Here is a 20,836-nt window from a genome sequence, read left to right as displayed (position 1 = left end):
TTTAGGTTTTGTTCTTAAGACTGAAGATAATATGTTGTGTTTATGCTTTAGAAGAAGCAAGAATCTAACTTGTCTGTGTAGGTACTTAACAACTCTTGAAAATGCTTAGATTTCCTTCTAGGAAACCATTTTCCTTATGTTTTCATTACTTCAATTCATAAAACTGTTTCTGAGAATTCTTTGTAATCCTGGTTTAGATGTATTATAATTAACTTTTTAAAATATTGATCTACAGCTTCCACTTTTCACATTCTGTTAAGATAAGAATCAGTCAGCTATAAATTTTAATGCTGTCAAATCTGAAACTTAAAATGGACCAACTTTATCCAAACTCAGATAAAGTTAAATTTTTAGTCTCAAGATCCATTAATTAGGCATTCACATTTTTTTCATTTTTATTTTTTCTAAAGCAAGTTATTATGAATCTGATTATCCCACTAGTACAAACAAAGAAGCTGAAGTGAAAATTTGGACAACAATACTCCGACTTAATTTTTTTAAGGAAACACAATATCACAGTTACAGAACTATCTGTAGTTTTTTCTCTCTCTTCCCTCCAGCTACGTGCCTCCTAAGTCAACCCTCAGGCCTTTTTATGTGCTATGGTAGAATTCCCTGTTTCTTCTACTTCTCAGGCAGGTCAAAATACTCTGCTTGTCACTTATATGGGCTACTTCTACATGAGCAAGTAACATGATGTAATAGAAAATTGAAAGAGTAGGAGCTGAGTCTCTTATCTACAGTACCTTCAGTCCAGGGGGGTCAGTCACCTCACATGGGAGACCCTTACTTCTGCCCATTCCCATGCCATTTCTGATTTACTCTACTGAGTGCGTGTAGCCCATCCTATCTCCCTGCTCCAAGTCTGAACAACACACACTACATGGTGTTGTAGAGGATGAATGGAAGACCTTATCCAGCAACACAGACAATGTTGGTGATAGCCCATGAATGAACTGATGCCTTCTTGCACCTCTCCACCCCTGAAGGGACAGAGCAGTATGACTTTCTAGGCATCCTTGTCGTTGCAGTAGTTTTGCCCACAGTCAGCTGACAGCACACAACCAGAAGAGCTGGGACTGACAGGACTGTCTCATCCCTGGAATATGGGACATAAATGACTGTATACTGACATTTCTAATGCAAAAGAAACACTATTGGTGTCCTTGACTATGAGCTGCCACCAAACTTTTCGTCATCTTTGCATGATATTTCAGGAATCCCTATCTATGTACAAGTCAGACAAGCTATCACTCTGTGAGCCTAACTCCTACTGGTCAGTAGCTAACTACCTTGGGGTCAGCAAATCCACTATTGGCAGAGGTCTCTAATCTCATCCTCCAAAAACTCTCTGCTCAATCAAAGCATCAGCTGATATCTATGAAACCGCCCAGATTTTTGCATCAGAAATTTTTGTATCAGAGATTTTTGTATCAGAAATCAGATTTTGATTCAGAAGATGGGAGGAACTTGATGTATCCCACATTCCTATCCAGTACCTGGTCCATCTAGGCTATAACTGCAAAAATCACAAGAGAGATTGTGAAGCTGGAACCTTTTGTCCGTAAAGGACAGGATCATTCATGGCTACATCATAGCAGGTGCCCCATACTGCTGTATCACTAGGGCATATGAAACCAAACTCATATATAGAAGCATCTCTGCATGATCTTCTGCTTCTGAGTATACACCTGGGTTTGACCTCCAAACTGTTGCTTCCACTAGGCAATTGTGTGAAGATGTGAGTGGACTGTGTGGCTGAATAGGTGAATTTGCTGTGTGGATGTTTATCTGCTACTAATAATTACAGCTTGATTCTCTTAATAGTAAGTCAATAGATAAAAGGAAATCTAAGAAATACCTGTTGCACTGTGTGTTTATTACATACACACACTCACTCTCCAACTAACTATTCTATAAAAGAGCTGGGTTCAATATATGTAATACTCCTCATCAGGAGTTCATAACTTTGACACACATAGTGGTAAATAGCCTTCCAAGACCAAATATTGCTTGTTTTAACAGTAGTAACCCAGTGCCAAAGAAATACAAAGCATTTTACATGAAAGTTTATACAATCTTATGCAAGAACTTGGGACGTAGTTACTTAGGAATTTTCTGTATTTGCTAATGTAGAATGACAAAGACCAAAGTCCAAGCCCATTCATTGTTAGGTGATGCTAGACCTCAACTTTAGTCTGCCGTATAACACATTAATGTCTTAGCACCTCAGCTCATGACTGCTCTTGCACAGGTGAGAATACACCTGCATTTTTCTTTCTTCCTCCTTTCTCTATTTTCAAAGAAAAAAAAAAAAAAACAAAACCAAACAACTATAGCAGTCTCTTAGGTTCAGCCCAAAACAGGATGAAAAAGATATACATTCGAAATGTCTAAAATCTTGACAGGAATCCTTTCCTGATGATCTGTATTTCACTCTCTCAAAGATACAAAACTAGTGGTCTTCAGGCATCACAAAAGATTCCTGTGTTTCCCATTTCCCAAAACACACTCCTTTAAAAGAGGGTTCCTTTCAAAACCTGGAAAAGATCCTTTGGTCGATGTGCATGCAGGTGCTTTTTGGTATTGCTGCAAACCAATTTTCATAGACTAGCTGGATGCAAGGCAAAACCTTTGAAACTAAGATTTCTGCATTATTGCTTAATAGTCCTCAAGTGTTTGCTGGGAGGTGACTCATCCTGAATCAATCTTTCCCTTCATGCCTATTGCTTGCAGTCTGTTGTTGTTAAATCAATATAATTCCACAAGAAACACCACGCTAATCAAACCAAAATACCATATTAACATATATTTATAGAGCAGTTGCAAATCTGTCCAACCTGTCTTATACCCATAAGAAGTGCCTTAAACCTTGACACAGGTTAAGGGTGGACATGACCGCCCAATAACAATGGCAGAAAACATTATACTTAGCTAAGATTATGCTGTAACAGTGAATCATCCTTACAGTATAATGAAGGGACAGACTTTTAACAGAGAAATTGATTGAATAAAACTATCTGATCATGCCCTGATTTGTTATAATTTGATATTTTTCTGATATTAAACCTCAGCTGCTGATAAGCATTTATTATGCTTAATGTTATTTGCTGTTTTTAAAACTAATTACATAACTAAGGTAGCAATAAAAGGTTCAGGTGTTAAAAAAGCATTAGTGTAACTACACAGTGCATAGAGGGAAAGTATCAATAGCAGCGGATGGATAGTGACAGTTTCCATCAAGAAGACAATTTTGCTTTTCAGCTACGGATGTTGATATAAGCAGGAAAGTGCAAAAATACAGCTAAACCAGTGCATTGAGTTCCACAGCTAACTGCGACTGCTGGCAGCAGTAGCCAGCTAGATGCCCAAATATTATGAATAAGCTTGTAACAATGATTCAACATAGGGGGATAAAGTAAACTACAAGAGAGCAGAGGTCAAAAAAAAAGCAAATTGTAATCAGTAAGCTCAGCTCCCTTGCCAACACAGCGAGGAGGAAGCGCAGGTGCTGCACAGACCCCTACCATTGTAGCCGTGAAGGGGATATTGTCGATCACGGAGGAGGCCAAAGCAGACACCCAGAGCACTAAAATGATGGCCACCGCCAAGCGCTGCTCCTCAGGAACCACCTGGAATTGAGAGAGATCAAATTACAACCTTGATGAGATCAGCGTTGCGCTGTCGCCTCGATGGCATAATTGCATGTTCTTCATAGTTTTAATTTATCAGCATTTATTACTCCTTCAGGCTCTGAGATAGGAAAAGCAACTTCAAGAAAACAGCCAGATATTTAGTAACATAATTATGGTTTTTTTCCAAGATAATTTGAACAAACAGAAATACAAAGACTGATATTTATAATACTCATACCTAACGTTTCACACAAGGAATAAACTGTGCAAGTCTGAATTTTCCTCTTTTACTCTTGTTTTTGTTTTTGGTTTTTTTTTAGACTACAGAAAAGGCTTCCTTTTTGCATTTATGACTATGTTTATTCTGGCTGTGGACAGATACATACATATTAAATATCACCCACACTAAGGTATTACACGCTTTCTTGATATTGCTGATGCAGGAATGTAATTATTAACATTAAATTCAAAATGAAAATATTATCCATTATTCTATTGGAGTAAAGCTATTTTCCTTACCTGCTTAAAAACTGCAGGTATTTTAAACATACCTTTATTAACAAAGCTGTCTGTTCTCCTATATAGTCTATTAAGTGCAAATGAGCCAAAGCCTAGAAAATGTAAAAGACACTGATATCAACTAGTGAAGTACCTGATGCAGTTACATTTTTTTCAGTGGATGTAAGCAAGTACAACAATTCATTCTCATTCACAAGATACTGATATCAATCTCTACAGCAACTTTGCAACTGGTAGAAAGAAAAGACGCAGCAGGAACTGGAAGCTATATTTGCAAAAGTGGGTTGGTTGTGCCGGGATGACTGGTGGGATTGCTTAAGACTGTGGGGCACAGGAATCAGAGAACAGTTGAAATTTAAAGATAACATTCATCAGTGGATATATGTTTTCCTGAATACCTGAACACAACTGATTTTAAATCAACTTCCCCAAACCCACAATATAGTTAGAAGTATATCATGTGTTTAAAAGGTCAGATGAAATCAGGTATATTGTGCTCAGTCTCAGATGAAGCAAAAAGAAAGCAAAATATATTTTTCTGTTAAACAGCTTCCTCAGACCCATAAAAAAAACCAACACTGCCTGTGTGCTAAACCGGGCCAGAGATCTTGTGGGAATGGAAATCGCACAAAGGCAGCAGCACCTGAAAGGCAGGAAAACCAGTGCCCAGTCAGGCACCCAAATGCCCCAGTCAGGCACCCAAAACCAGGAGAGGAGTCCTGTATCGAGCCAGGAGACAGCCTGGGCCAGCGTGCTCCATCCTCCTTGTGAGAGTCATTCCCATTTGTACAGGATATCTAGATAACATCCCATACAAACATGGTTGCTACCATGAATGAAAAGACATAGCAAGACTCCAGTCGAGTGGTGATGGCTCTGATCTCTCCTTGGGCATACAGAATACAAACTGAGTCTTCATCCCCAGGAAAATGATCTGTTCCCTCAAACCACAAGGTAAAAGGGTCATTTTAACTCATGAGAGCTAGCCTTTAATTCACTTCAGTTTTGTTTTCTTTTCCTACAAGTGTTCAGACTGAAGTATTATTTTCAGGTTGAGTGGGGTATGTTTATTTCATGACTTCTCACTTTTTCGGGAGAGAAAATCACACCATTTTGGCTCAGACTGGACCAAGCTAGTTGGCTTTTTTTTCGTTTTTTTCTGCCATGACAAAGGATCGGTCAGCGGCAACGCCAGACTTACTGACGCCATTCCCACACAGAGCCGCAGAAGTCGGTATCCACACAACAGAACTCCCTATAACCCACACACTTGGCAGTCAGACAGACCCCTTCAGACACATCAATAGAAAAATAAATCAAATTCCATGACATGGATGGACAAAGATCCTAATAGGCACCGTGTGGTGTGGTATAAGACACAGTAATGTAAGAGTGTCAAAGAGGCTGTCATTCAGACCAGTAATTCCTGTACCTGCAGCTCATTCAGGTGGCAGCTTAATGCCAGTAGTTTGGGTATCACCACATGCTAAATTTGGCCCAAAAATTATATTTCCTTTTAACAATATATTGCACAAGAAAAGATATAGCTACATTTAAAGACACAGCACACAGAAAACATGAGATAAGAGTTTTAAATACATACACGTACCCTTTACATTAAAAGAAAATAGATATTTTTTCATGACTTTGACTTCTCAGGAGAAAGTTTCCTAAGAAATGAATTCTTATTGGCAATTCTAAGTTAACATTTTCATTCTAAGTTATCGGTGTTGCTTTATCAACTCAAAGGTTGTGAAAGTGACTTTTAAAATGTATGTAAAATCAATATTTTTAATGAACTGTATTTTTTTCAGCAATTCTTTTGTGTTCACACTTTAAAATAAACTTTTTAACACATGCAACCAGAGCTCAGAATTACGTTCAGTTAACATTGCTGTCGTATTACTTAATTATCTATTAACGCAACATACAATTTTTCAGTAACACTCAAAATTAGTTCTGGAATCCAGACATGGTACTACAAAAGAGATATTCGAGAAAGAGGGAAGGGAGTGAGTAAAAGACATGCACATCACTCCAGCAGGACAGTCATTCTGCAGGTAGCCCATCACGTTAGAGACGATGACAGTACTTATCATACAGTAAACTATAGAATGTCTCTATGATATCCAGGCCAATTATCTTCAAGTACCTAAGTGAAAGTCAGCAATTAGCACCCTGCCACTGGCCTTCTCTATGTGTAAACTGCACAGAGATTTTCTTGGATCTTCCAGTGTCTTCTAACAGGTATAAGTATTACTGCACTAATTGTTGACTTCAAGCATACTAGCTGCTGTCTGACAGCTCAAAATAGAGTTTTACTGCAGAAAAAGTCACATACCATTTTAGATCAAAGTTAAATTTATGCATAAAAATTTGCATTAAATCCCCTTATGGACAGCATGTCATGACGACTGTTGTAAATAAACTCTGCCTGAAGGGATTAAAGCAAAATGTCAATTTTGACTATAAAATTGAACAAAATATTGTATCACTGAGAGGCACAGGAACTTAAAAGAGAGAAGAAGCTGAAAGATTTTATGGTCTATAACAGCCAGTTGTGAACAAGGACTAAAAAGATAGCTGTAAAGATGAATTACCCAAAGGACACAATAGAAAACAAGAGAGCTCCAAAGGATTTGCAACTTTTTCATTTGAAAAGGTCTACCAGACTGGACTGATGAGCACCCAAAGGCAGAACCTCGAAGAGTTTCCCCATGGCTCTGGAACTTAATTCACATTTTCCAAAATCCCACACAGGTTTTTAAATGTGCCTTGTAATAGGAAAGGCAACATTTATAGCAGTAGGAAATAGCTTCAAACTGGGAACTATCCAAGATGAAGGATCGCCAAGGGTGAAAAATATAAGCTGACAACTGCTGAGTGCCTAGCTCATGGAAAGATTTCTTATACTTTAATGCATATATTTCTTTTGACTCGTTTCTTCTGGACATTGTTAACCTAAAGGAAACCATCTCCTGCCAATCCAAAGGGTAATAGATTCAGATCAAAATTAGCAGCAATGATACTTAGAACATTTTTCTCATTCATTTATGGGGAAGAATTTAGTGTCTCTCACTTTTTTCCTTGATTATGGGTACAAGTTTTTTCATGACCTTAAGCTGCTGTTATTCTACAGAGCCAGGAAAAATATTCTTTCGTTTGCAAACTATTCACTGGTGACCTGAGAAACCATAAAAATGAAGTTCAGCGAATTACAACAGTCAGGCAGTATCTGAAGTCAGGCAGTAAACGGCAAATAACTTCCTGTGTGTTTTACTATGTTATTGTGCAGTCACACAGAACTCAAATCAAAAACATTCAATCCAAGTTGAAATGATAAATACATCAGGGAATGCAACTAATAAACAGTTACAGCAGTAGCAGACAAAACAAACACGGCTTCAATCTGAATTCCCTATAAGAGATAGAAAATACAAAGATATATAGAGTCTGATAACATAAAGAACTAAAAATTGTATGTACTAATGAGTGTACAATAAATCAACATTTCCTGATGAATTTTAGACCTACTAGATCTCAAACAAGCTTCCTAATGATAATCACAGTTTCTATTCCTATTCTCAGAGGTTACCAGATTTTGACTGTAAACGGCCAATTGTATGAGGTTCAACAAGGCTAAATGTCAGGTCCTGCACTTGGGTCACAGCAACCTCATGCAAAGCTACAGGCTTGGGGAAGAGTGACTGGAAAGCTGCCTGGGATAAAAGGACCTGAGAGTATTTGTTGACTGTGAGCCAGCAGTGTGCCCAGGTGGCCAAGAAGGCCAATAGTATCCTGGCTAGTATCAGAAATAGTGTGGCCAGCAGAAATAGGGAAGTGATTGTCCTCCTGTACTCAGCACTGGTGAAGCTGCACCTTGAATACAGGGTTCAGTTTTGGGCCCCTCACTATAAGAAAGACATTGAAGTGCTGGAGCGTGTCCAGAGAAGGACAATGAAGCTGGTGAAGGGTCTAGAGCACAAGTCTTGTGAGAAGTGGATGAGGGAACTGGGGTTGTTTAGCCTGGAGTAAAGGAGGCTGAAGGGAGACCTGATCGCTCTGTACAACTACCTGAAAGGAGGCCTCCTCTCCCAGGTAACACGCAATAGGACAAGAGGAAACAGCCTCAAGTTGCACCAGGGAAGGCTGAGATTGGATAATAGGAAAAATTTCTTCACTGAAAGGGTTGTCAACCATTGGAACAGGCTGTCCAGGGAAGTGGTGGAGTCACCATACCTGGAGGTATTTAAAAGATGTGTAAACATGACACTCAAGGACATGGTTTAGTGGTGGACTTGGTAGAGTTAGGTTAATGGTTGGACTCGGCACTCTTCAAGGTCTCTTCCAACCTAAATGATTCTGTGATTCTATGACTTCCAGTTTGGCATTAGAGTTAGTTGAATTATTTGCTGTTTGTATTTGCTTCAAATTTTGTCCCTTTTGCTGCTGGTGATTTATTTTTAATAGATCCCAATTTACAAATTCTTGGGCTCTTTGTGCAAGGGAGAAGAGGGTGAGGGAAGGAGGCTGTGCGAGCAAATTTGTTATTACAGGCTTTTCCCAGGTTGATCACTCAGACAATTCACTAGCCATGGCAGCACCAGTAGTCATTTGGGTTTTGTCAGTCATGTCTCTACAACATCTTTGCATCATTTAAACCCAACAAATAACAACTGAAACATACCGAGCATTCTAGGGAATGCACAGAAGCCTAATTGACAAGTAAATGTGAATATTCACACAAAGAATTATCCAAACATTTGGGGTAAATATAAATCCTCTCAGGCTATACAAAAGCCTCAAACAGTAAATAAAATGAGATACAAACATGGCTGAACTGTTTCTAATAGTCAAGCAGACAAACACAAAGAAACTACACAGCAAGATATCCAGGCATTTCAAGTACTGAATATCTTTTTAAAATTAAAATTGTACACTGAAATTCAGTGATATTATCCTTTCAAACATACTCCCACAAAATCTCTTAGGCCATTTGGTAGTCAGCTTGCAGCAGACAACATTAGGAATATTTTTCAACTCTGGTTTATTCTTGTTCCTTTATTTCTCCCATCATTTGTCTAAATAATTGCAAAACAAACACATAAATACATATAAATTATCTGCAGTCATAGACCACTGACAAACCTGGCAACTAAAATTCCACTTACATGAAAATGATTGTGTCAGATACATACAGCAAACGCAGCAGAAGGAGAGAGAGTGAGACCAAGTTTGCAGTGAACAACTAAGTAGCAAAGAGGTCTAGCCACCTTCCACCACCCTGTAATTTCTCGCTGTACTATCACTGTAGTTTCTCGCTGTACTACCATGACTACACTAGAACTACAATATTCTAGCAGGACTGAATCTGCAAGAGGCCTCTGCCCAGGAACATAATGCACATTTTAAGTCAGTCGTAACTCTTCAGGCTTTAGAAATCAGAGAATCTTACCTCCATGAGAACAAACAACGCTGCAAAGAAAAGGAGGGTTGCCCACTCAACTCTGTTCAATATCATCTCAAAATCATGGATGTCTGCTAGCACTAGCAGCCAAATGGCTCCCAACATGGCAATCCAGCCTGCATGAGAAAAAGAGAGAACAACACTTCACACTCACAGACTTGTTATGTGCCACTAACGTAAAAGTTACAGTATTGTGTTTTTCAGAGCCTTTAAGATTCCCTGGCTATGTGTTATAGATGAAAAACAGAGGAAGGGAAAAGCTCTTTAAAACAGAAGAGGGACTGACTTTAAAAACCAAAACAGGCTCTTTCCAGAAAGGATCCCTCTACACATCCTGGAGTGATTTAAGACACATATTTTGATAACTGATTGAGAGAAAATGCAAATCAAATGCACAATCAGCCAGACAACATAATTAGTGAATCTTCTGTCCGAGTGAGGCTGACTTTCTCTCTGCACTGTTAAAATACTTTCTGGAGCTGTTTGAGTCCTCTGGCACATTTATCTTAAACAATAGAATGGGATTTCTGGCATGAGACAAAAGGGTTTGAAGTGTTTTTTCTCTCAGAATGGTGCTCCTCTTTCTGTCTTTCTTCTCTATTTTTTTCCTAAATAGTAGATGATGTATTTTTTTTAAATACAAAAACCTAACATACATAATTTAAGGGGTTTTCAATAGCAATGGAAATAAAGCTTCCCAGCTCTGCAAGTCATTTTTCTCTTTGCTGTGACTAGTTAATATAACTTATGTTGTTTCATATATTCACAGTCAGAAAGTGATGGATTCACAAAATTGCACAAAAAGTGAGGGGAAAAAAAAAGAATAACAATCTTTACCAGCAATCAACTTTAAGTCACAAACTTATAATCAAATTACAAAAATAACTTCAGGCGAATAGGCCTCTGCTACAAAGCAGATAGATGAATGAAGTAAGCCCTCTCCAAAAGCCTTCAAGAACAACAGTTGTAAGAAAATTTGAAGAAAGAAGATTGATTAATAAAAGTTTAGGCTTTTTTTTTTTTTTACAGCTTGTGCATAAGTGTTTTTCTGTTAGGTTAAAAGAAGAAAGAGATTCAAAAATATCCAACAGTTTAAAATCAAGCTATATTCCATTTAAATTCTATTTAAACGCAAAAGAAATAAAGAGATCAGAAGTTCTCCCTGTTCATGAAGCTGCAAACATTAACTATTTTGTCCAAAAAAAAACCCTGTAGTGTCACATAAGGCACAATTCTCAATGCATTCCTCAATTCTCTAGTTGAGGAATGCATTTTGCTCTCTCAAGTACATTTTAGGAGCTTTCAGTGACATACTCTATTCTTTAAATGAGAATTTCAGGTTAACTGCAACCAGTAAGGAACATCTTGCTGAAAATATTGCAGCTCAGTGCAGGCAACCAAACCTGCCAGAAAGCCAAAACCAACAGCTCAAGAGTTACTCTGGATGGTCTCTTTGGCTAGGACAGCTAAACCAGCTAGCGTAACACTAGCTCTTGCTTTCATGCTGTGAGGAGTGTTTATTTTCTGCTACAGTATTTGCACAGCAGTGAAATTATACTTCTTGTATTGTCTCCAAAATCAAAACGCTCTCAGTGACACTGACTCATCACCTGATGACTTCTTTCTTTCCTCTCAAGCATCTCCAAGTGCCATCTCCCCAATTCAGCTCTGTTCTTGATGCCCCTAACCTGGCTTCTGTCCTCTCCGCTTGGCTGAAACCATGTTTTCCAGCACTACAAACAGCTTCTCCCTTCCCCAGGCATCTTCCCATGATCCTTCTTCTTGAAAAGCTTTGACACAGCTAATCACTCTGATCTTGCTGTTTCCTTGGTAAGAGGCTCTCACAAGATTTTTTCTTTAGCCCAGTGCAAACTTTATCCACAGGGAGATGCAGGGAAATCCTTGCAAGGAAACAGGTATGAAGGACTAGGAAATATAAAGGTTTGTCATCAGAAATACCACTGTATCAGTGGAAACAAAACCAAGGCTAGGCAGAGAGCTGAAAACTGAAGGAACTTTGTATCCCAAATTTCACAGCTTCGACTCCTACATTGTTCTCTGTACAGATCATAGAATCATCATAGAATCATAGAATGGTTTGGGTTGGAAGGGACCTTAAAAATCATCTAGTTCCAACCCCACCTGCTATGGGCAGGGACATCTTCCACTAGAGGATTTTGATTAAAATCTGATCCAAGTGTCTCCTTAGATCCAAAAAACATGTCTCCTAGCTAGCTCTGCTCACCTCCAAAGACAGAAATGCTGTCATGCTGCAAGGTGAGCAAGTCTGTTCCCTGCTTTGGTCACAGTGATCTAATCAGAGTGCATGGTCAAAAATAGCTCATGCATGAGCATCATACTGTGAGGGAGGAGGAGAGCAAAAACAATCAGGAAAGACAGCAGAGTGGGAATAGCTGGTCCTTCTCACAAGTCTCCTGTTAATCTCCAGCAGTGAGGTAAAGCTGCCCACCCTCCCTTCAAGGCAAGCCAGGTTCTGAAAGCGTGCTCTCCGTTGGTCATCCTTTACCCTACGGGCTACAAAACATGGCACAGCCAGGGTGAAATCCATCCCGTATCACTGAAGCAGGGAGAGAGATGCCAAGTGCTAGAAAGGGTTCTGTTTAGCTGTACGATGAAGTAGCTGGATGTGGTGCACTGGGGTAAAGCATGTGTACCCTTTGTACTGCGTCAAATCTCTCTCTTCACAAAGGAAAATGAAAGAAGTGCTGGGTCACAATCACCTCAGCCTTCCAAATTTTGCAAGTGGCTGGAGCAGCTGCTCTTCTCCATTCTCAGACACATCCTTCAGCAACCATTTATGTGGAAGACTCACTTTCATAGCTTCAGGTACACACAACTTGGCTTCTCTTCTTTCCAAGCAGCTGCCAAGTTTTCTTGTGAAGAATGACATTTTCACCACCCATTGGAAAGAGACTCCAGAACTGATAATAGTCTGGACTGCTCAAAACGAATGCTGGATTCTGGCATAAGCTAAAAACCTATGCATTTTTTTGTGCACCGGACTCTGGGTATGTGTGGAGATCGAATGTTGAAATGACGAATGTCATATAGAGGATTTATATAGAAGATATGAGATCTGCAAGGAAAACATTCTGAAATTCATTGATAATCCCATTTCAAATCAGATTTTGCAAAATACAAACCACAGGGCCAGGAGTGCTCCAGGATTTTCCAAAGTAGCACAAGAAATGGAGGAGAGAACTGCCAGTTCCTGTCTACCACTAGGAAATGCACTGGCTAATTTTCTTCTAACTGTCAAGTCTTGACTGTTCTCCGAATTTCAGTAAAAAGTCGTGGGTCAAACTCCATCTTAAATAAATAAAGAAGATGGCAATTCCTGTTAGAGGAATACTGCAAGAGGAAGTAGATGTGTGTAGATCAGGAGCTTAGTAGCAGAATTTTACTGCTATTTTGTATGAATGTAAGAGACAACATTACATTTTTTCACATACATTTTATATGCAAGTAAACCAAAATGAAGAATTAAAAAAGATTAATTTCTCAATAGTTCTGGAACAGTCTGTGATTATATCTTGGCATTATTTCTACTCTCGTGTCTCCAACAAAAACAAAGCAATTTGAAAATGTTATACAGAGATAACAATTATTCACTAAAGCTAATGAAATACAATTGAATAGCACAAGAGGTGAATAGAGCCAAGAGTTTTCTAGTATCATGAGTGTTATCAGCACATATTAGCTCCACAAAGATTGCTTTGCATGAGAGAACAGTGCCCTGCCGTACAATATTGTTCCCTGGGAATATGGACGGGCAATAGATGTGTCCTCCTGCAGAGCTCTAGCAAGTACAGCTCAAACACGTCAGCTGCCACTTCTGGCTCCACAGAGCTTATTTCAGTCTACGCACACAGTCTGTGCAGAGTATATGTGCTCTCCTTGCTATGCCTGCAAAGAGGAGATACAATTATCCATCTCTGAGGGGGCACGAAGAGAAGGAGAGAGGAAGGAGGAGGTGTCTCGACGAATTTGGAGGACTCTATGCAAGATCTCTGTTAACGATGCCTTTTAGTATCACGGTCTGACTTCAAGCACTTCACAGCTGGATGACAGTAAAGTCATCTTCTGAAACCTGAAGGCCAGAGAAGTTGGTGGATGCCCATAACTGCTTGTCTGACTGCTCTCTGCTGAACTACTTTTCAAAGGTAACTATAAAGCAAATGAACACGTGGCAGCCTGCCTTTCTAAGTGGGCAGGTTTTCTAAGGCTTTTCCAAGGCCTCTCTAAGTACGTTCATTACAGTAAACACACTATATCAGTGTTTTATATATTTGAGTAGCTTTGCATTTGCCCTGGATTCAATTTGAAGCTATTCCTTCCTTTTTGAAGAATTGAAAGTCCTAATACACATTAAAGACTGGCTTCTCTGTTCATTTATTTTCTAGCTTACTGGACCACAAAAGATAGCCAGGAGGAAAAGAAATAGAAATAATGTTTTTTTAAAAATAACTTCTCATTACTATAGTGAAAGCAAAGCCCATTTATAGTTCCACAGACCACTTCCTTTACTGCCTTTTAGTGCCTGCACTTATATGGTACCTTTTGAAGATAGTGACAGTTTTTATTAATTTTAGCAAAACTAAAATAAAATTTTACTATAAAATGCACCTTGCAAAATTTATAATGCATTCTTCAGAGAAAAGCTTCCCATGTCTTCTGCCTGGGACCAGAAAAAAAAGTGCAGTAGAAATAGCTTGAGTGCTTTGCTTTTCTCATACACTTCACTCAGTAGGGAAAACCACCTTTGGAACAACAAATAGCTCATGATGAGAATACAATTGCCATCCTACTCAAAAAAAAACCCAACCTTATTTTGAAATAATCAAGCAGAAAATCTTGAAAATAGAAACAATCTAATAGAATCGAATAAAAGCCTAGAATATGTGGGAGGAAGGTAGGTGAAAGAGAAAGAAATGAAAGAAAAAATTACTGTGTAATCTGTAGGCCTTTCAAATGCTCATTAAGAATTTATTTTTCTTGGTAAAAGTAATTTTGTCTGACCTGCTACCAGCTGAAAAGCATAATAAGCTTCGTCCTAACAATGTGAACATGTAGACACTGTTATGTTCACTTTGTGTGCAGAATTTGAAATAATGTCTTTATAAATACTGAGGTGGCACTTAAAATTCACTTTGGTGGAAATTGAAATGGCACTGGAGACGTTTGCACTGAAAACCAAAGCCAGGATAACATTGCAAGATCTGAATGCTGGCCTGGGTGAAACAGCATACTGCTCAAGAAATACAAATGCAAGACCTCGTGAACTGCAGAAACCCTTTTAGCCCACAATGTCCGTAACAGATTTACCAGCTAAAAGATATTTGGCATTTACCTTTGAAAAATTTTTTACACAGCATGTTACTGAATATAGGAGGAAGTAAAGTCCCTTATTGTGTTCCAACAGCTTAATTAGCAGAAGTCCAATTAACTCCTCAACCGCTCAAAATTTAGCCAGTCCTTCATACACTATGGTGTAGTTGTAATGTTATGTAAAGCATACACTCAACTATGTTCCCACACATGCATACAGAAAAATTTGAGTGAAAAAGTTAAATCAAAGACATATTTCCAGTATTGCTTGATTTTCTTATGGAATATGTTTCACCACTAGTTCAGGATGTGAATTAAAATGTCCTGTATTTAGGTTTCTGTAATTTTTTGTTTTATTTTATCAAGCATCCCTGAAAATATAAATTCTGAAATCATGCTGAATGTTTAAAAGTAATACTTGCTGTCAACTGATAAGCAATGGTTTATGTTTAATATTGGTTTTTTATAAAATTTTCCTCTTGCTGTTTTTTTGAGCAGTCTCTTTTCATAGGCTTAACTTTATAGAAATAATTTTCAGTTGTTCTGTGCTATTTGCAGCAGCATAATTTAAGGCTACCACTTGAGGACAGAACTGTGATGCAGACAGTTCAGGTCATCTTGCACCACAACATGAAATGCTTGGTGCAATACAGGAGGATTGAACGGACATGAAAAAAGTTGGTGGAAACTATAATCCCACGCAAGGCAAAAGAAACAGAAATCTATGCTGATAGAAGGTAATTTCGAAGTTAAAAAACAGAAGTGTAGCATAAAACAAGGAGGCAGAGGACTAGCTTCCCTGTAATCACAGATCAGCACGCGTGCATTAAGAATGGATGAGTCGTATTGTGTTGCATAGCTGTAACACCATGAGGTCAGAATGTTGAAATGACATTCACCGTTGTATTACAATGTCAACACCAAACTTCATTAATTCTCCAAACACAATTTCATAGATGAGATAGATAGGATGGCATTCAAGACAAGAATACTGGAAGAAAGAAAGCCTGGTTAGAGATTGCTATAGCTAGGCACCGTATCTACAGGGAAGAGATGTTGACAGATATATAGCTGTCTATTGTGCCATTCCGTAAGCCTAAAAAATTTACAGAGTTATCTCAGTAAAGGTCACTGCAAACAAACACACTCTATTGCCATAGCCTTACTGACTTGTGAACCAAGAATAACCTGAGAAGATGCAAATATCAAGATAGAGGAAAGGTCAACATTTCTAGAAGTAAGTAAGAAAGCGCAAAACCTGCACTAGCAGATACAACTCTTACTGGTTCTTGCTTTTTTCTCATCAAGAGTATAGGCAGCTGCAAGGACGGAGGATATTTTCCATGCTTAATTACATGTTTGTAAAAATGACTGTGCAATTTCAAGAGCAGAACTCTTTTGAAAACTATCCTAAAAAAAAAATAAGACTGCAAGGATTGTGGAAAGCAGATTTGTCTTATTCGCAGGAACAAAGTGTTACGCTGTGAAGGAGAAATAACTAAGATCAGAACCAGGTTTTCTGAGTTTGAGTCAATGCTGACTGCATGAATTTAGCTCCATTTCAACATTCTCATTATCACAAAATAATTGTCAAATTTATTTTTATCTTGTATCATCTACACTGTAGCAGGAATTTTTTCAGCATCACTATGAATAAAAGATGTACTAAGTCTCTTAAATACAGTTGTGTCCATTCTCTTTTTAAATCAATTCATATCTTCACGGTGCAATCAAACCTCCCTGCTCATACTTACAGGCCAGCAGGTCAGTCACATGCTCTTCTTGACTTCAGTGTAAAAGTACTAGACAACTTAAACCAACACCATTGCATGTCACAACAGATGAAATAGTAGACAAATGAAGCAAGACCAAGGAGGTGAAGAACACTAAATGAGGACATATATGCCAGACTCCGCTCACAGTTGTAGCTGATACCACGTGGGCAAAAGGGCTTCAGATCAGCCCCTGCAAGCACAACTGCAAGGATCTGGAAAGGTCTCTAGAAAGAGTTGAGAACTTTCAAAGAAGAATGCCTAAAAGCATGGCTCTAATTTTGCTATATCTTACTATATAAGGCTGGACAGTCTTATCAGATGCTACAATCTGTTGCTCTATTTATGTTTATCAGGTCAGTTTAGTAGTTTACCTACTATCACTTTAGTCACGAAAGCAGTGTCACAGCTTCACGTAGGTGGAGTGTTAATGGAAAATAGTCGAAGAAAGAAGTTGCCACAGACAAGAGTGCACAGGGTAATTGCAGCTAAAAAGGGATGCATAGGATGATACCAAAGGCCTCAGGATTAGCAACAACTCGACAGCAGTTAGTTATAGATGATAGAGTAAATTTAGGAGATGATCAAAACCCATTTTAGGTGTAGTAAAAAGGACAAGAAACAAGTATGTAACATAGATACAACACACCGCATACAGTAAAATTGGGTATAATGCAGAGCTGAAAATTGAATTAGAAAAAGCTTTAGAAAATGTATAAAAATGGGCTTAAGTGGACTCAAGCATAGGGAGGAAGAAACCATCATCATCAACACTATTCATCTCCTGGAAAAGAGGAGGAAGACACCCCTATCATGCTCATCCCTGCAAAGACCTGACAATATCAACACTTTCTTGTGACGCCTCCCAGCCTAAACCTGTAAACCTTAGCACCTTGCAGAGCATCAAAGGGAGACCCTAACATCAGAATGTAGGTGGTAGATACTGGGAGTATTTTGGGGTTTTGAGTTTTGTTATTTGGGGGTTTTTTTACAACATTTTTAACTGTATATTGTTAACGACTTTTGTATTAATTCTAATTTGGACTCATTTGGACTGTGATAGTACTATCATAAGAGAACTAACAATAACTGTTTGTTGTGTTTTTCTTACAGCGATAGAACTTTTAATTAGACTACCAAGAAGCTTTTAGCTCCAGCTATAAGAAATATTCCACTTTTTGCTCACAATATCACAAGCCTAGCATCACCACCGATACTTTGAAAGCCGGAGCCAACAGCCATATACAGAGAAGACACCCCTAATTCAAATATTTTGAGGACTAAAACCATCTACTTTACTGAAATGTGTGATGGAATCTTCAGGCAACCACAGATTATTCAAACTGATATTTTTAGCTGTACAGAAAAGGTCCATAAATGTTGCTTTCCAGGCTTTGCATCTGGTTCTTTATTTTCTCAAACTAAGTTGGAAAGCTTTACAAAATAAAATCTAAAAAAAAATATATGTAAGGGGAAAAACAGATAAGGAAAATAAAATATTTGTGGAGACAGCTTTAAATATAGCTTTAAATTATGATTCAGTATCATTTGAGCAGATACTTAGCAGTCAATACCTACAAGGTCTTCCCATCTAAAACTGACAAATATCACAGGCCTTAGATAATCTGGAGATAAATATTAGATTCAGTGACAAATTAAAGAGGAAATGTGCATTTTGTACACTGAGGATATGGTGATATAAGGTGTGAAATATAAGATGTGCTAAACTTTACAATGTGGCTTTTGGCATTAAGCCTATGCTTACTTAAATCTATGTCATTCACCAGCTTTTCTAGCTTAATAGCTGTCTGTCTTATCAGCATTTTCTTTTCTTAAGCAATAAGAAATTATACACCAGCTTATTAAACTGATATGTTTTTTCAAATATTTTATAAAATAACTCCTCAGTAACATTGAGTAGATCTGTATTGAACCTTTCATTTTAACTGTTGCACAAATTCACCGGAAAACAGACATTTCCAAAATATTAACACTTCCTCTTTTCCTCCCTCTCTATGGGTACAAACACTTCAATTTTGAGAGCCAAGGTTTTTTTTGTTTCTGCACATATAATTTCATTTTTTATAAAGAGTGACAGATTTATACAACTCCACCATCATACAGGATAGTAGCATAACTTGATTTAATCTATTTATCACTGACAGTGGATAAGAAAAAAGTTCCAGAATAACAATTCAAGTGTAAAAATAAGAGCCTTATGGATGCTCTGACCTTGACACCCCTTTCAGACTAATGGGATCTGTCCACACCTTTCTAAACCCTGTGTTCCTTCTCCATGGCTCTCCATAGATCTTGTGGACCTAAGAAGTTCTGCTACACACTGTGAGGCAGGATCTTTCTCACAGAGCTGTGGAAGAGTGGTTCAAGTTTGAAAACATTTTCACCATTCTAAAGAAACCTCTTAGCACAAGTTCGAATGCACGTACACACTCTATCCTAGAGCCCAGATAAAAGGTGGGGGGAAAAGCTTATTAGAGTTCTTCTTAAGCAGTTTCCTAGGCTGCTTATTCAGAAAAAAAAAAACAAACCCCACACAGACTACATTTATTTCACCCGTGCAACATTAGTTCTTTTTTAGCTTATAACATTAGATAATTTAGTCAAAGATCTCTACGGTTTCTGTCATTGGTTACGGCACTAATTCTCTCACAAGCTGTTACACGTACTGACCCAATCGATCTATCTCAAAGTTCTTAAGGAAGAATCATTGCTGCAGTGAATTCCTGGTTGAAAATGTTGCAGAAAAGAAAATGGATTAAGTTAGTTGTTAAAATCTTAGTAGGCTGCAGTAATGGAAAAGTAGCTTCAGTGTTTCTAAGCCAAGGAAACATTGATAACAGAACTTCTGACATTCAGCAATTCAACAGCAAATTTAAGCAAGTTTGTGAAGCCCTCTCTGGCAATGCAGTCCTTTCTTCATCACTAAGCAAGCTGCCAGACAAGTGTCACTCGGCCTCAACTCTATTTAATTATTGGTTCACCTAGGTAAATTACAGTGTAAGCTGAAAATCATGCACATCCACTTCAACAAAAGCAGGATGAAAATCAAGAGAAATTACATGGAGAAACTTCAGATCCAGTTCACTCTCCTGAATTTGAGGTGTCACTCCTCTGTGCAGGTTAAGACAAAATTTTTGCTATAATTTGCATAACGTTCTCTGTAGATATAATTTGGGGGTTTTTGTTCTGCTGAAGCCCTTTCCAATTAAGGCATTTAATTTCTCCTGTGAATTTCAACAAATTTTCAGTAAATTATGGAAACGAGTCAGAAAATATGACAAACGGTATCCAAAGGAGTGACGATACAGCAGGAGACTTTCGTATCTACAGCAACTGAACACATTTCTCCTTTAATGCACTGGCAATAAAATAGAAAGGAGTTCTGTGCAACATGGCCTACCAAACAAGCAGAAGTCAGTTTAAATTAAATATAGAATTTAAATTAAATATAGAAAACGAGAGAGTTTTCCAAGATAAACTAGATTTAACTACATAAATGAGCTTTCACTAAACAAGATAAACTTTGCCTGTAAATATTGAGGGATTTTAGCTTTAGAGAAAGGTAAACAGGGAAAATTCAGACCTAGGATTTTTGCCAAACATAAGTGACATGGAGCGCTGATTTATAGAACTTGTCCAACTATCCAGAAAGGTGATAGTGATCACATTAGTTAAAAGAATAAAACTATAAATTTTCTAAAAGTTCATAAGTTTGGGGGTTTTGTTAACACTGCTTTGGTTAACAATACTAAATTTGATTTTAGATAGAAGTGAAATCCCCAAATAATCAATTATCAAGCCAATCGTCCATCTAGCTGTTGTGGGTTTTGTTTTTAAGTATCTATGAATAAAACTTGGTATAGCTTGGGAAGACTCCCTCTGGCATATAGAGTGAAGGAAGGTAGGGTAAGGAGGATTATTTCATGAATTAGACCTTCAAAGCAGGTCAGATGAATCACAGCTGTTGATCACCTCCACTGATTATTGACCTCCTCCAGAGATTATTTTAAGGGCAGTGGAAGGTAATTATCTTAAACATTGATGTCTGAAGGATCATAGACATCCACATTATC

The 20,836-nt window shown here is 38.0% G+C and overlaps 1 protein-coding gene across 2 annotated transcripts in view; it reads right to left on the bottom strand.

Annotated features, from left to right (window-relative positions):
• Positions 1–20,836, bottom strand: part of OCA2 (OCA2 melanosomal transmembrane protein) — a 190,232-nt gene that overhangs the window by 68,039 nt on the left and 101,357 nt on the right. For both annotated transcript variants that reach the window (XM_086609846.1, XM_086609852.1), the window contains exons 18-20: positions 9,610–9,737; positions 4,187–4,246; positions 3,528–3,632 (exon numbers count right to left, since the gene is read on the bottom strand). In XM_086609846.1, the coding sequence (XP_086465972.1) occupies positions 3,528–3,632; positions 4,187–4,246; positions 9,610–9,737 (293 nt within the window). The remainder of the gene's footprint in view (positions 1–3,527; positions 3,633–4,186; positions 4,247–9,609; positions 9,738–20,836) is intronic.

The sequence above is a fragment of the Tauraco erythrolophus genome, chromosome 1, assembly GCF_009769465.1.
Source record: "Tauraco erythrolophus isolate bTauEry1 chromosome 1, bTauEry1.pri, whole genome shotgun sequence".
In the NCBI taxonomy this organism is placed as follows: Eukaryota; Metazoa; Chordata; class Aves; order Musophagiformes; family Musophagidae; genus Tauraco; species Tauraco erythrolophus.
Note: the sequence above shows the minus strand (reverse complement) of the source record. Positions and strands in the feature narration are given on the sequence as shown.